The sequence below is a fragment of the Xyrauchen texanus genome, chromosome 31, assembly GCF_025860055.1.
Source record: "Xyrauchen texanus isolate HMW12.3.18 chromosome 31, RBS_HiC_50CHRs, whole genome shotgun sequence".
Lineage (NCBI taxonomy): Eukaryota > Metazoa > Chordata > Actinopteri > Cypriniformes > Catostomidae > Xyrauchen > Xyrauchen texanus.
In genome coordinates this window covers 3106160-3121877 of record NC_068306.1, presented here as the reverse complement: position 1 = coordinate 3121877, position 15718 = coordinate 3106160, and the positions used below count along the sequence as shown (strand labels likewise).

General features: G+C 39.1%; 2 protein-coding genes and 1 long non-coding RNA gene across 3 annotated transcripts in view; 2 read left to right on the top strand and 1 right to left on the bottom strand.

Moving 5' to 3' along the window:
• The window catches only part of LOC127624962 (zinc finger protein 883-like), a 159709-nt gene that overhangs the window by 66790 nt on the left and 77201 nt on the right, over positions 1-15718 (top strand). The window lies entirely within an intron of this gene.
• Positions 1-15718, top strand: part of LOC127624945 (zinc finger protein 665-like) — a 105587-nt gene that overhangs the window by 79073 nt on the left and 10796 nt on the right. The window contains exon 3 of the mRNA XM_052099878.1: positions 12939-13332. Within this exon, the coding sequence (XP_051955838.1) occupies positions 12939-13332 (394 nt within the window). The remainder of the gene's footprint in view (positions 1-12938; positions 13333-15718) is intronic.
• LOC127625051 (uncharacterized) lies at positions 10064-11376 on the bottom strand. Its single transcript, XR_007968244.1, has 3 exons — positions 11252-11376; positions 11020-11083; positions 10064-10711 (listed from the first exon to the last, which is right to left on the bottom strand). It is a non-coding gene; the product is annotated as an uncharacterized LOC127625051 (long non-coding RNA).

The following is a 15718-nucleotide window of genomic DNA, read 5'->3' as shown; positions in this document are numbered from 1 at the left end:
GCATTCATCTTTCCCTCGATCCTGACTAGTATCCCAGTTCTTGCCACTGAAAAACATCCCCACAGCATGATGCTGCCACCACCATGCTTCACTCTAGGGATGGTATTGGCCAGGTGATGAGCGGTGCCTGGTTTCCTCCAGACATGACGCTTTCCATTTAGGCCAAAGAGTTCAATCTTTGTTTCAACAGACCAGAGAATTTTGTTTCTCATGGTCTAAGACTCCTTCATGTGCCTTTTGGCAAACTCCAGGAAGGCTGTCATGTGCCTTTTACTGATGAGTGGCTTCGGTCTGGCCACTACCGTACAGGCCTGATTGGTGGAGTGCTGCAGAGATGGTTGTTCTTCTGGAAGTTTCTCCTCTCTCCACAGAGAAATGCTGGAGCTCTCAACCATTGGGTTCTTGGTCACCTCACTGACTAAGGCCCTTCTCCGCTGATCGCTCAGTTTGGCTGGGCGGCCAGCTCTAGGAAGAGTCCTGGTGCTTCCAAACTTCCATTTATTGATGATGGAGGCTACTGTGCTCTATACAATCCAGTCTTGGAGGTCTACAGACAATTCCTTGGACTTCATGGCTTGGTTTGTGCTCTGACATGCACTGTTATCTGTGGGACCTTATATAGACAGGTGTGTGCCTTACCAAATCATGTCCCATCAACTGAATTTACCACAGGTGGACTCCAATCAAGTTGTAGAAACATCTCAAGGATGATCAATGGAAACAGGATGCACCTGAGCTCAATTTTGAGTGTCTTCGCAAAGGCTGTGAATACTTATGTACATTTACATAATTGTAAAATATATTTTTTATTTTTAATACATTTGCAAAGATTTCAAACAAACTTTTCACGTTGTCATTATGGGGTATTTGTAGAATTTTCAGGAAAATAATTAATTTAATCAATTTTGGAATAAGGCTGTAACACAACAAAATGTGGAAAAAGTGAAACGCTGCGAATATTTCCTGGATGCACTATATCTCAAACATGTCAGACACTTAGTGATAGGAGCAGATATGAATGCTGTAATTTCCCACAATTTAGATGGATGCCATGGAAATTGGCAGGTCTATGCTTGTTTTTGCTGTTGATGCATGCCAGAAATCATTTTGATTTTAGGTGCCTACATGTTGCCTAGTATCCATCTAACTTTCCCCACTGTCTCAGGCCAGGATCAAGTTTGTGGTGTGACAAAGGTAATTTTGATGTCTGCCACTCACTTTCCCAGCATTAATGAGCCAGGGTTGAGATCATGGTCACCGTTTGTGTTCACTGTTTCTGTTGATGTTGGCTCTGTCCCATGACTCATGTTCCAACAAGTTTTGAATCCTTGTTGCAGTCACACAAGGCACAAAGCCACAAGGTGTCCTCTAGTGGCCAGGTAGGACAGTGGGCTACGGCCATACCGATTGTGATGTATCTACATTGTCAGGGGAATTTGCTGTGACATGTTATGTATAATTTCTGAAATGGACTTCTTGTAATTGTTATATTGCATGTTTAAACATATTATTTCAATGTATGAATCAATGTATATATATATATTATATGTTTAATAAAGTATATTTCATCCCCATCATTATTGAATCCTTGTTTTATGTTTTTAATTTACGGTATTATTTTTGTGCATTGCATAGACATTTTGACTTCATGTCTTGAGGTCAAAAGATACTTTGGTGTTCCACATTCTGGATCGGAATGCACACAGTATACAAGGGCTGTCACGATTACTCTGTTTAATTTGATTACTCGATTAAAAAATTACTCTACAAAATTGCCGAATTGACAAATCAGAAATAAGTGGAAGTGAAGTGCGAGCATGGACGAGGGTGCGAACACAACAATGAGGTTTCAGATGTGTGAGCGCTACAATTTAGATTAAAAAAAACATTCAGGATTTCAAAAACATCACTTCAGCATTTGCAATAGACCTTGAAAAGATGATATCCAGTTTTTACAAATCCGTTAAGCTCATCTTCATGCCATTGCATGAGAAATTGAGCCCTTCATCGACATGCTGAACTCCGCAAAAAATGCACTATAAAACTATTTATCTAGACAATCGATTCACAATATAGGCTTTTGTGAAGCAACTTAAAATAATGTCACAACAAAGATGTCCTTCGGGCTTGATTGTGCATCTGTAATTGCATGTGTAAATTCAAACACATTCTGTTCAATAAATCTGACTGAATCCAGATGATCTAAAAAGGTTATTTTCAGCAAATATTTACTAAATATTTAGCAGTTATTTTTGAGTTCTGTGTAAATTAATTACCATTTGAATTAAATGTGTGATTTATTGTTTAAAAAATATATTGCAATGCCCCACTTCCAATAACTATTTTATAGGTTATGGCCATTATTACAGATAAAACTCAATGTGGGAATCCTGAGAACTTTATTTACTGAATAAAACCACAGATCTCTCTGAATGATGTCAGTCAAGGCTCAACGTGATTCTGCAGTATAAGTCACAGCTTTGCATCTCGCATCCCACAGAAGCAATATAAAGCTTTGGGTTACCTGAGGGAGAAATTGATATCTCTATGTGAAATTATAAGTTTTTACTCCATAAAGAACTGAATGTCCAGATGCTTAAGGGCATTTAACAAGGTACGTGTAAAGTGACAAGCTTTTGTGATCTTCATGTAGCACACACAACAATGCTGCAGCTCAACACGAGAGTGAAAAATGACATGAATACTGTTAATATTGTATTATGTTTTGCATGCAAGTAACGGTTAATAAAACAACATACTATAAAAGGGCTTTTATATCTCTATAAAATAGTTTAACCAAATATATAATTTATCTTCAATAAACAAGCTTGTTGGGCAGACTGTAACGAACAATAGTGAGACAAACAGACCCAAGAGCAGAGTAACAGTTCAAAGGATTTAATAACAGTAATAATGAGCAGTCACTGGGTTGAGGAATGTAGAAAATCCCAACATCGGCTGCAGCAGCAGGAAGTGATCTCCAGTGGCATGCACGTGGTAGATGCGCAAGGGGCAATCCATGATGAGTGTTCATAGGATGAGTATGTGCGTTGTGGAAGTCAGGAACAGATTCATAGAATCCTCTGTTGAAGCTTAGTGGGATGCAGCACAGCGCCCAACAGAGATGAGCAAACATAACTCCCGACATGTGGACAGAGACGAGGTATCCTCCGTGGAAGGCCAGCTGATATGCAGCAACACTGGTTGGCAAACACACACCCGACACGTGGGCAACCAACAGATATACAAGACCAGACCAACTAGGCAGAGAGAGTGAGGTTAGTACTCAACATCAAATAACAATCTAGCAAAGACACGGAGAACACGGCATGCTTAAGAAGGGAGTGAATTAGGGTAGAACAGGTGTTGCTTGGCATGCTAATCAGTGTCATGATCAGCATTCCCCCGGGGAACAATCAGTGTTCAAGCAAGTCAATCGCGCCAGCAAGAGGGAGAGAAAATGACAAAACACACAAAACAAACCAACAAACTCTCCAGAGCCGTGACAGACATTGGAGGCCTCTGTCAGAACCCACATCGACCGGAAGAACATAGATGCAGAAGACATGGTTAATGACTACTACTGCTGTCTCCTTGGATGAAGGTCATTTGGAGAGGAATAAAATGAGCCGCCTTCAAGAACCGGTCCATTACAGTCAAAACGACTCTGCCATGGGAGGGGGAGACCAGTTACATCCATTACAATCCATGGCTATGGATGTCCAGGGTCTCGAAGGGACAGGCAGCGTTTGGAGGAGCCCAGCTGGGGGTTCAAAGGACATCTTATCTATCACAAAAATGGGGCAAGTGGCTACGAATCTAATGATTGCCACCAGAATCGCTGTTTAATGAGTGTCTGAGTGCGAGTCACCCCTGGATGACAAGCAACTTTGGATGAGTGACCCCTATGTAGGACGTGTGTCTGGGCAGATAGTGGAACAAATAACCAGTCCGCTGGCACATGGCGAAGGCCACAATATTTGTAATACCGAACAGACTTTAGCCTCCACCACCCAGGATACCATGCCCACCGCACGTGTGCCAGTTAAAATAGTATCCGGTGGGGTGGTGGAGGTCTCAACCTCAAAACATCGAGATAGGGATTCGGGCTTGATGTTTTTAGAGCCCGGAAGAGAAGACAGCATGAAGTTGAAATGCGTGAAAAATAATGCCCATCGATCCTGTGTAGAGTTTAGCCAACTGGACAGCCAATAATTCTCAGTTGCCGAAGCCGTAATTCCATTCACCTGGTGTTAAGCGGTGCGAAAAAAGCAAACAGATGCATCTTTCCATCCGAGGGAGAGTGCTGCAACAAGACTGCTCTGATACCAACCTCAGACGCATCCACCTCCAACAAGAACTGACTTGCAGGCTCAGGAGTAATGAGGATAGGTGCGGTAGAAAACTGCTCCATTAATTTAGAAAACATGGCCTCCGCTTGCAAGGACCAACAAAAGTCAGAGTGTGTGGAGGTGAAGTCCGTCAGAGGTGCGGCGACCTGGAGTTTATAAACCTTATAAACCCCGGATTGAGGTGAGTAACCGCCATTCCACAACAAGGACAAAGTAGTGGGAATTGGGCATTTCAAATTGTGAGAAAAGGGGATGAAAAAAAAAATTCCCCTTCACCAGACAAGGTGATAAGCATTGTGCATAACTAACTTTTTAAAGACGGACACTCAAGTCAAAGACATCAAAGGTAAAGGATAGCGATTCTTCACCGTGATGTCATTAAGCCCCCGATAATCTATACAGTGGCTAAGCGAGCCATCCTACATGAAGAACCCTGCCCATGCCCGTGAAGAGGAAGGGCGAATGAGACCGGCTGCCAGAGATTCATTGATATACCTGTACATCGCCTCCCTCTCGGGAGCCGAGAGCGAATACAGCCGTCCCAGTGGTGGCACTAGGAAGCAGTTCAATCACAAATTCGTATGGGTGATGAGGAGGAAGGGTTATGGCGCGGGACCGGTTGAACACTGCACTCAAGTCATGGTATGTCAGTGGCACTCCAGATAATCAGACGGTTCATCCTGCAATGGAACACAAGACTTGACAGGTGAAACAGCAGAGTTAAGAAAAACTATAAGGACTCCCAGCAAGAACAGTGTCGGTTGACCAATCTATGTGTGGCTTGTGTGTTACCAACCAACGATGCCCCAACACTACCAGTACTAATGGAGATTGGATAAGTTAGAAGGACAACTGCTCCTTATGATTCCCAGAGTTAAAGGTGACCGTCTTTGTGGATTGAGTGATAACGGACAGCGGCATGCCACATAGGGTGTGGGCGGTGATGGGTCTTTCCTACTGGACCATAGGAAGACCGCCTCTTAGAAGCCAATTGGAAATCCATAAAGTTGCCTTCAGTTCCAGAATCAACCAAGGCGGAAATCATGTGACCGGTAGATTCATACTGCAGCCTGGCTGGGAGAAGTGTCTGAAGTCCAGGAGTTTTGTCCAAAGGTATTGCGCTCACCAGTAACCCCTCTCCTACCAACAAGCTATGTCATTTACCGAACAGGAAGCAGAGAGATGATCGGAAGCAGAACAGTAAAGACACAGTACATTAACGTGACGTCACTGTTTCTCCCTGGGTGAGATTTGAGGTCTATCAACTTGCATAGGCTCCATGTCAGGCCGTGATACTGGCAAGTTTGCTGGAGAGGCAGAATGGGTTGTAGGATCAGCCGCCAGGGTAGGTGGAATTAGATTGACTCGGATAGCCAAATCCACCATGTCATCGAAGCGCGTAGGCAAATCCAAAGAATAAATCTTGTCCAGAATGCCGCTGGAAAGACCATGCAGAAATCGATCCCACATAGCATGGTCATTCTACTCACAAGCAGCAGCAAGGGTGCAAAATATAATCACATAATCTGATACTCGTCTTTCTCCTTAAGACAGTCCAGATAAAACCCTCGCCACCTCCCGACCTTGAGCCGAGCAATCAAACACTCGCCAGAGCTCCATGGTAAAGGCATGATAGGAAGTGCAGCAGGGAGGTCTGTTATCCCACATGGCAGTGCCCCTTTTGCAAGCCCTTCCAGTGTGGAGCGTAATAACACAGGTCAACTTCATTATAGCCGAAGTGAAAAAGGAGGGCTGTAACATGAAGAACAGGCAACATTGTAAAAGGAATGCACTGCAGGATTCAGCCTCACCTGAATACGGGGCTGAAGGGGAAACGTGGGCTTCAAAGAATCCAGGAGCCAGAGGAACTTCCAGAGCCGGTTAGGAAACTTCCTGATATGGGCCAGCATCAGGTGATGGATTTGCTGAACAAAGGAGGTGAGCTCGGCGAGCTGCAAAGCCATCACCTCCAAATCCTGGTTCGAGGCAGCAATTTCATCCTGCTGACGTCCCATGCGAGACATGAGGGAGAGAAAATGACAAAACATACAAAACAAACCAACAAACTCACTGCAGCCGTGACACAGACATTGTTTCTGAAAAGATTAAATATTGTTTTCCCATATTTGAGTTAAACTAAAATGGGAGATCATGTTGAACTAGTTCAAGATAAAAGTAGATCTTGCAGTTAAAAAGCTGGACACACCCAGAGAAGCCAATCTCTGTCAGCATGAATATACATCTGTTTATATATTATAGATCTACTTTGGATGTCTGTTGTTTGTTGTTTTTATTCAGTAGTAAAATACATCAAAACTTATGCTAATGAATGCATTTTAGCCAAATGTGAATTGACAACTTTATCCAATCTGTGTTAAATAATTTTTCAGATTACTCGTCAGAAAAAAAATCTTGACACGCGGAGAGACCTCGTCTGTGCGCTTTGTCAGTCCCCTTAATTTTATAGTATCACAAAGTAGTCGTATTGCTCATGCACCGAATGTGTTTGTATTAGCTCGTGGGCAATGGAGTTTACATTGACAGGATGAGCGATCGACCATGTGCAAGGCAATTCGGCAGACAAAGGCCACATTTTTTTTATTAAAAACACAATAAAAGTTGCAGCCAGATGCGTCATGTCCATTGCTTTGTCCTTGTCAATTTTTTTTTTTTAATTTGAATGGCATATCTGAACTTCCAAACGTATTTGTTACTTTCATAATTAAATAGAATGATTATTTCATGTAAAAATGATTTGTTTGCTAAAACGAATGGAATTTCTAACCATTAACTAACGTTTCCAGAATGTTGCAGGTCTATTTTTGTGTTACAAACTAAAAAAGATCTTATGCAGAATGTTCTGCAATGGTTATATTTAGGTTTATTGTGCCATAAACTAACTGTCCCAAAACATTGCAGGGAGGCTTTTATGGGGCAAACTAGTAAGAACTTAAAACATTCTCTAATGGTTATTTTTAGGAATTGTATTTGTTTTCCATTTTGCATAGTTTTTTTCTAATATTTGATAATCTTTCATAAACATTGTGGAGAGGTTGATAGACAGCAATGAATTACATTATTGCAACACAGAATTTAAATCCCTAAAAAGGGCAAGCATATAACGTTATCTCTTAATTGCTATTTAACACATAAGGGCCCACATAATAAAATTCCAATAGCTTTTTTACTACTATTATTAATTGCGTTTATTTTCAATGGCTTGTAGAAATCCCGAACATAACATTGAAAAGATAGGAGCATTTGCCATATTGAGTTAAGCTGCCTTTAAAAAATAAAATAAATTTAAATAAAAAACAATGCTGCCTTTTTACATTTAGATAAAGGTTGTGAGTTGACGACAGACTTTATATACAAAGTCGCATGTCCTCAGTATTTGCAGGTACCCCCTTTTTCAAAAAAAAAATTAACCGACTCACTCATTGCTCCTCTCACAGCCTCTTAAATAGGCCTATTTGTATCCCCAGTATACCAAAACATTTTGGGGTTTAAATGTTGAAGTAAAGATTAGAGTGTATGGGATTTGAAAGGATTAAAAAAATACACTTGAAAAGCATACGATAATTAAATAATATCTTCCAATCTGCGTCTGATGTATAAGCACGCGCATTTGATCTGCACGCGCTTTCATTCCTCCACAGGAATTCGCGCGCTTGCACAATTTAAAAATTAACGGTCATTCCGGTGAATCGACTCGCTGACAGACATTCATCGATTTCCTCAAAAGTACTTCAAGATGTGGTATTAAATATTAATTTGACAAAGATTTGACTCATGTGAATGAAAAGAACATGATGTAAAAGTGCGAGGAGTTTTTTATTCAAATGAAGAGGAGATGTCTCCGCTAAACGGTTCCCGTCAGTGGTCAGAAATGTATTTCACGTTGAATGTTTAGGCCTATTCGGTTTTTTTATGTCGGTCAATAATTTTCTAGTTGAAAAACACTCAATTGCATTGAATTTATTGGTGATTAGGAAGAATTTGCTTCAATATCTGCATTAATGTCCGGTGCTGAGCAGTGATGGTAAGTTACTCTTAAAAAGGAATGAATTGCTAACTACTAATTACATCTTCTACAGTGTAATTAGATTACTGTAATTATTCTGTCTGAAAAGTAATTGCATTATTTATTCTAAAACCCTTATCAAACTCGACCAGATGAAAAATACAAGGATATACATGAAACTGTTCTTTTAATTCTTTCAAATAAATAATATAAAATCAAATAAATTATTCATGAACTGGCCAAAGAATTTAAATGGGCTGCATTAAATTAGAAAACACACATTTTAACATTAGACATTAAATTGCGATTTTAAATTCACTATTGTTTTATATAGAATTGATATATAGTCTATACAGCATTTAACACAGTTACATCAGAAGTAACTGTAATTACTTAAAAATTAAGAGTAATCCCTTTACTTTTTACAATGAAAAAGTAATTTAACTACAGTATTTAATTACTCAGTAATGCATTACACCCACTGATCTATATATATAACTGGATAGCTCATAGAATTCTAAACTGCCAGCAGTAGGTGAAGCTACCGGAAGTGCTCTGGCGGCCATCTTACTATTCCCTACCGACAGAGGGCATCGCGGCATGTGCAGCGTTGAACCGCGAAACAACACTCACTTAAGGATGCGGCTAAAGTGCCCACAGGTTGTAATTTATGACTATGTACATATTAAGCACACATTAGTCGTTATCCCCATGTAGAGTGGGCATAACGATCATAATCTTTAATAATCAACAGTAAAAATACAACACCAAAGTGTATTAATACCCCTTTTTAAAGCAAAGTTATCTATCTGCAGATTGTTACAGGATGCAATGTTTCTCTGCCTTCATAGTTTAAATCTGTTGATGCTCATTGTTCATAATGTTGACAAATTATAAATCTGCATAATTTGCCAACATTATTAACCATTTTTGACTAGATTATATAGTAAATGTGAACTAATTTCGGGGGGGTGCATGCACATCAACAAATTTTAAAGTTAATAAAAACGACTAGCTTTGTGTTGATATTGTAACTAGACAGTACCTCTTAGAATAAATCCAGAACCAAAAAATGTAGCATAGTATACACACAAAAGTTCATATGTAGTATGTGTGTGTGTGTATATATATATATATATATATATATATATATATATATATATATATATATATACACACACACACACACACATTAATTTACCTTTACTTAATGGAATTATCCATTTGCATTCATTTCTGGAACATGTACATACCAGCTTGTGAGCATTTAATTATTTCAACAATCCCTGATATTTTAAATCATAATCAGAAATAGGTTTATTGACATATGCACACTCAAGATTCATACATATTTATTTGTTCAATAACAAAAGCTTCCAAGTACATAAAAAAAATTGACTTAAACAACAGGTGGAGCAACCAAATTAAGCACCAACTTAGTTGCAATCTAACTAGTAGTTACGAAGCCTTGAACTTTATACCCCAACTTAAGACCTTACGCACAGCTATTTACTCAACCTCATGTCCTTCCAAACCTGTATGACTTTTTCTGTGGAACATAAAAGATGACATTTAAAAAAATGTTTTTGTCCATATAATGAATGCCATTGGTGACCAAAACAAGCTATTTTGCTCACCATTTACTTTCATTATATGGAATACAAAATACATTTTTGGGGGTTCTGCAAAAGAGTCACATGGATTTGGAAGGACATGAAGTTGAGTATATGATGACAGAATTTACATATTTGGGTCAACTTTTCTATTAATATTAAATGTTATAACTATCTGAAACACAGTAATTTTATGAGACTTGTACTGCATGTTGCAAAAGTATCTTCATTGCAAATAAAAACAGACAATATAATATTTTTTACTCTGTTAAAACAGCTCTTCAGTGAAGCCAGGCTGACTCCTCATACAGCTTTTCCTCCTGTTGCAAACCAATTCCAGTTTTATCTAGCATTCAGTGCGATGTTTATTGAAATCCAAACGGCAAATTTACCTTGTTTCACGTCAACAATATCCATGTGCACCTTTTCAGGGCTGGACTGGAAAGAGAAATCGGCCCGGATTTGACATAACTGTTAAAAGTTGTTGGGGGGGGGGGTAGTAGTGTTCGCTAACGCGGCGGCTCGTTTTAGATTATCGCGGCCGACACAGCGACCCGCTCGGTTCTCCCGATGGCCAGTCCACCCTGATCGGCCCCAAAGTTTGTCGGTCCACCGGAAAAATGTCCGGTAGTCCAGATTACCAGTCCTGCCCTGCTCCTCGTCTATTCCAATTGATCACTTTATAAATGATGCCCGTGAGCTGGACCGTATTCAGGCCTGCACTGCAAAAAGTACAAATCACACACAGAGAATTAATGAAGGCATTATATTTATCATATGTAACCGGTGTTGATCTGCAATTAGATATTCAACTTGACCAAAAAAGCTGACTTAGGAAAATAACCACAAAGAATAACAGTATAACTCACTAAGTTAACGTTAGCTGCATAGCTAATATTCATTTATCCTAAGAAAATAACCACAATGCACGTTCAACGTAAACAAAAGCTACAAAACATAATTATGTATTCAGAATAAAAACTTTAAAGCCTGCAAAAAATATGTTTGAAAATGTCTACTGATATCTTACCTCAGTTTCTTAAACTTGTTTCTATTGAAACACGTGCGCACGTGCGCCGCTGAACGTAATGCTGCTGCAATAATGAGTAACATAACACGCTCACATTTAGAATAAGCAGGGGGGGGAAATTAAAGTCAAAATAAATAATGAATTACATATTTAGGAAGATTGCATTGTGATACAGTGTATGCAGACATAAGAAATGTGTTTTAATGTGACTGGATGGGTACAAATTACTCACCAAAACAGACGATTTCCCATTGAGACACATAGGAGTACAGAATGTTAGGGAATACCAAGATGGCGGCGCAGTAGCTTCACTGTTGTGACGTCATGAGCTATCCAGTTATATATATAGATCAGTGATTACACCCAACACTGGTGCTGAGGTACAGTGTTTAATGAAACCCAAAATCAAGTTTTGAGGAGGACGTTTCGGCTCCCTTTGCATCATGTCTTGTAAAACATATTCTGACATTTACTTTCTGAATCTGTCTACGCTCGACTGTCACTGTGACAAAGAAGAAATGCTTTAGAAATGATGGTTTCGATTGTAAATGGTTTATTTGGTTGAATGTAAACATGGCCAGTGTGGTATTGGTGTGACTTCAGCAGTTAATCTTCATTTATGTTTCTTAAGAGTTCACAAATGATAAAGAAGTTTAGGCATATCTGTCTTTTTTGACTGCTGAGGATGATTTTTATAAAGTTATATCAAAAGACAATAATAGCCTTAAAAATAATTAAGTTTACAAAACATCCTCATGGCATTTTAATGTGTGAACATCAGTCACATTTACTCCTATAATTATAATTAATCCGCCTTCTTAATGATCTCCAGTGTGAATTATTACTAGTCAAAATTGCATTACAGATATATTTTTTTCAATGGTTTTGACGAGGCAAAAATAGTGAAAACGATGTTGGAGTTTTTCGGGCTAAATCATCGCGTGTGATTCACTCCAGTCCAGTAGATGGCAGAAACGCACCGCGAGTTGTTTTTCCGACCAGCATAAAACACGAGATGAAACAAGAGCTGCAGACAGTTTGAGCGCGCAGGTACGTGTTGTTTAATGTGTTTTTACATCATTTTATGTATTTATGTGGCGTGCACATCAAGAACTATGTTGATATGCTGTTTTTCTCTTTTGGGCGTTTTAATGACAGTAAAAGAAGATTATTATCTCCACATGAAGCTTTGTTTTCTGAAGGACGCTTTAAAATATTCAGAAATCTGAGAATATCATGTTTAATTTCTGATATATGAGCTCTTTAAATACAGCGACTGTTTATAAACGAGTTCACTGTAGATGATGTAAGAAATGTTATGTCTATAGCTCAGCTCTGTCCAAGAGAGAAATGCTGTGTATGCATTATCAAACATCTGTTTCATATTAAGACAGAGAGAAAAGGCACTTCTGTGTTGTAGAAGACTTTTATTTCTAACAGATGATAATACAGTTTATATCCTGTTATAACAGATTATTCCTGCTGTCAGGGAAATTAAATCTTACACAAGCACACGTTTATTTTGTTTTATCTCAGAAATAGATTTTGTTTAACAGATCTGTTCTTGTGTGAGTAATTATAATAATGTTTTAGAGTTTGATGAATGTCAGTCCATTATAATGAGGATGTTTTTGTGTTCAGATGTTCATCATGAGAGAGCAGGTGGATGTGATCTGCTGTAAATCAGTAGGAACTGATCTGTCCATGCTGGATATTGATGATTTCATCACAGAAATCTCTCAGCTGAAGAAAGAGGTGGCGTCACTGGAGACAAAACTGATGGAGAGAGAACTGTATTCATCCTGCACCTGTTTTGAGCGAAGTTAAAGTTGAGATTGTAAGTAAGTTTCAAATGATGTGATATGACTGTGACTCTGTGATGATGAACGGTACAGATGTGATTGTGTTGTGTTTGTCAGGAGCTGGAAAAGGTTTCCTGTCAATCTTCAGTGTGTGTGACTGATGGGACCTCCACAGAATGTCAGGATTCAGTGTGGAGCGGCAGAGATCAGTCCACACCACAGCAGCTGCTGGACAAACTCTCTGAACAGAGATCCAGAGACACACAGGACTCACAGCTCACTTTACTCTGTTCTACTGATGCTCAGGAGAGTGTGTGTGACAGTAATCAGGGTGATCAAACCTCCACAGAGTCTCTGACTTCTGTCTGTAACGCTGGAGAACAGCAGATGATGCAGACACCAGTGAAGATGTGTTCAGTGAAGCTGCTGGACTGCAGAAACCTGATGAAGATTAGAGGAGAAACCACCACAGCGGAACAACAGCGAGATGAAGATAATTTTATTCATTCAGGTATGTTTCCTCATTTTGTGTTTTTACATTTTGAAGACAATCAACTGTCATGTCAGCATGAAAAAGTTCCTCATTGTTTTATTGTTGTTTTAGAAGTGTTCACTTGTCTTTTGTGCATTAAGTCCCCTGCACACTTCCTATGAAATTGAAGAACAAACATGTGTGACATCATTTAGATCAAAATCTGGGCAATATGAAGGTGTTTTTAGTTCACTTGATGGTTTGTAACATCTCGCCTGGGCAAACTTCCTACCGTCTACTAAACAATTTCTTACTGCCATTGGTCCACGTCATTGCTAGGTGTGACCACTGATATATCAATCGAACTGGATCGGTGATGCAACGTTAAACTGCCAGCAGGAGGTGAAGCCACCGGAAGTGTTTGAGCAGCCATCTCAGTATGCCCAACCTCTCATAGAGCGTCAATGACTGAAAGGCGAAAACGCACCCATTTCACCATCTCCGACCTGCGGATGCGACAGTTGCATTTCCGACTCTGTTTACAATCATATTTAATGTTTAATTAGCTTGTTATGGATAATTTCATTATGAGGGAGGAGATATACGTGGATCACAATGTCAGAGCATTCACCTGCCCCAGTGTTCAGGCTATCAGTGCAGCACAACAATCACCAAAGGAAGCGGTTAAACTGTCCACAAGTTGTAATGCAAGTAGGAAAAGCTGTAATATCTGCTTGTTTATGGTGACAACACGTCCTTGCCTCCCAAAGGGACTTTTCAGACTGGGATTTCTAAATCGCCTTAAATGCCCTGTGTTAGAGCCATAACTACATTAATAATTTGTAATATTTTTCCTTATATTAAGAGTGATTATGTTTTTTGATAAATGCATATGTTGTGTTATTTGTATGGTATCGCTAGATTTGACTAGTTTTACGTGCTACATACGTGTAATAATTTGAAGAAGAAGAAAAGGAAGAAGAAAGGGTTGGTGCTAGACAGTCTTTTGACCGTGAAAAGGATCGAATTCATGTTATTGGAACGTGAATAAGTATTATCTTTTTTTGTGTGTGTGTATTTGAGTTCTCTTAAAATGTAACCTGACAACGAAAAGTAAAGTTTACAAGACGAATTATGGATTCACGCGTCAAATCCTTTGTGCTACACCCTTATAGAAATGGTTAAGAAAGAAAAACGGCTCAGATCGCCATTACATTTTAGTCAAAAGACTTCTTCACATTGGAATTGCGTGAAGTGGAAATCGGTTTGCCAGGATTGATGCTGCAATGGACCGAAAAGGTTTTTCAAGATTATGTATGTATGTATGAGCGGAACAAACTGCGAGCTCGAGATTATTGCGACGGACGAAAATGAAAGTAAACCAGGAGACGCGTTGATTTCCCGGTCTGTACTATTTGGATGTATAGAGACATTTAAACTTGTTTTTTCAAGTTGAAACGGGACTCTTAATACAATTTTAAAGGTAATTTTGCTGTTACTTTTTTCAATCCATTGATTTTGACTTGCTGTTGAATTATGGATGACTCAGATGAAGATGGCCACAAGAGGGTGAGCAAGTACACGCCTAAAGCGCAGGAGGAGCGTTTGAACAGACTCGTTAATTTGAGAAAGTCAAAAATGGCTCAAATTACCATTCAAATGAAAGAAATCGACAAATTAAAAGAAAATTATGCCAATGTAGAAAGAATAGAACAAGAAGTTCTTACAACACTCACCAAATTGTATCAGGAGTTCATTGAGTTAAATGAAAGCATTCAAGAGCTTTTGCTGGATGATGAAAAGAAGGATGATCAGCATATCTGGTTTGAGCCAAAATCATCAAAAATCAGGGATTATGTTATTGCTACTGAACAGTGGATAGAACATGTCAAGAATGAAAATGCTGCAAAAAATGATGACATTGAACCAGGTGACAGTGTCTCTGAAGTTGCGTCAGCAGTAAGGAAAAAGAGTAGAGCAGGTTCGTCAGCTGGACATAGTTGTGCCACATCATCAGCCACCAGTTCAAGTTCTATTTTACGAGTTAAAGAAGAGGCTGACAAAGCTGCTGCTTTAAAAAAGAAACAAGCTCTACAGGTAGAAGAGATCAACTTGAAAGCTAAACTGGAGCTATTAGAATTGCAGACCGCAATTGCTGTTTCTAATGCAAAACTGAAGGTTTATGATGAACATGAAAATTCTGGTGAATCAGTGCAAAAATATGTTCAACCAGAGCATGCATTGGATGAAAGGACGTCTGACGGTGAAAGTTCTGATGTTCAAGCTGCAACCAGAAGAAAACAAAAGCCTGTTGCTGAACAAACTCGACTTCATAATGCCAGTCAAAATTGTCAAAAATCTGAAAGCTCAGAAGACAATTTATTTCAAATAATGCGAAGACAAAATGAGATCACACAAATGCTAG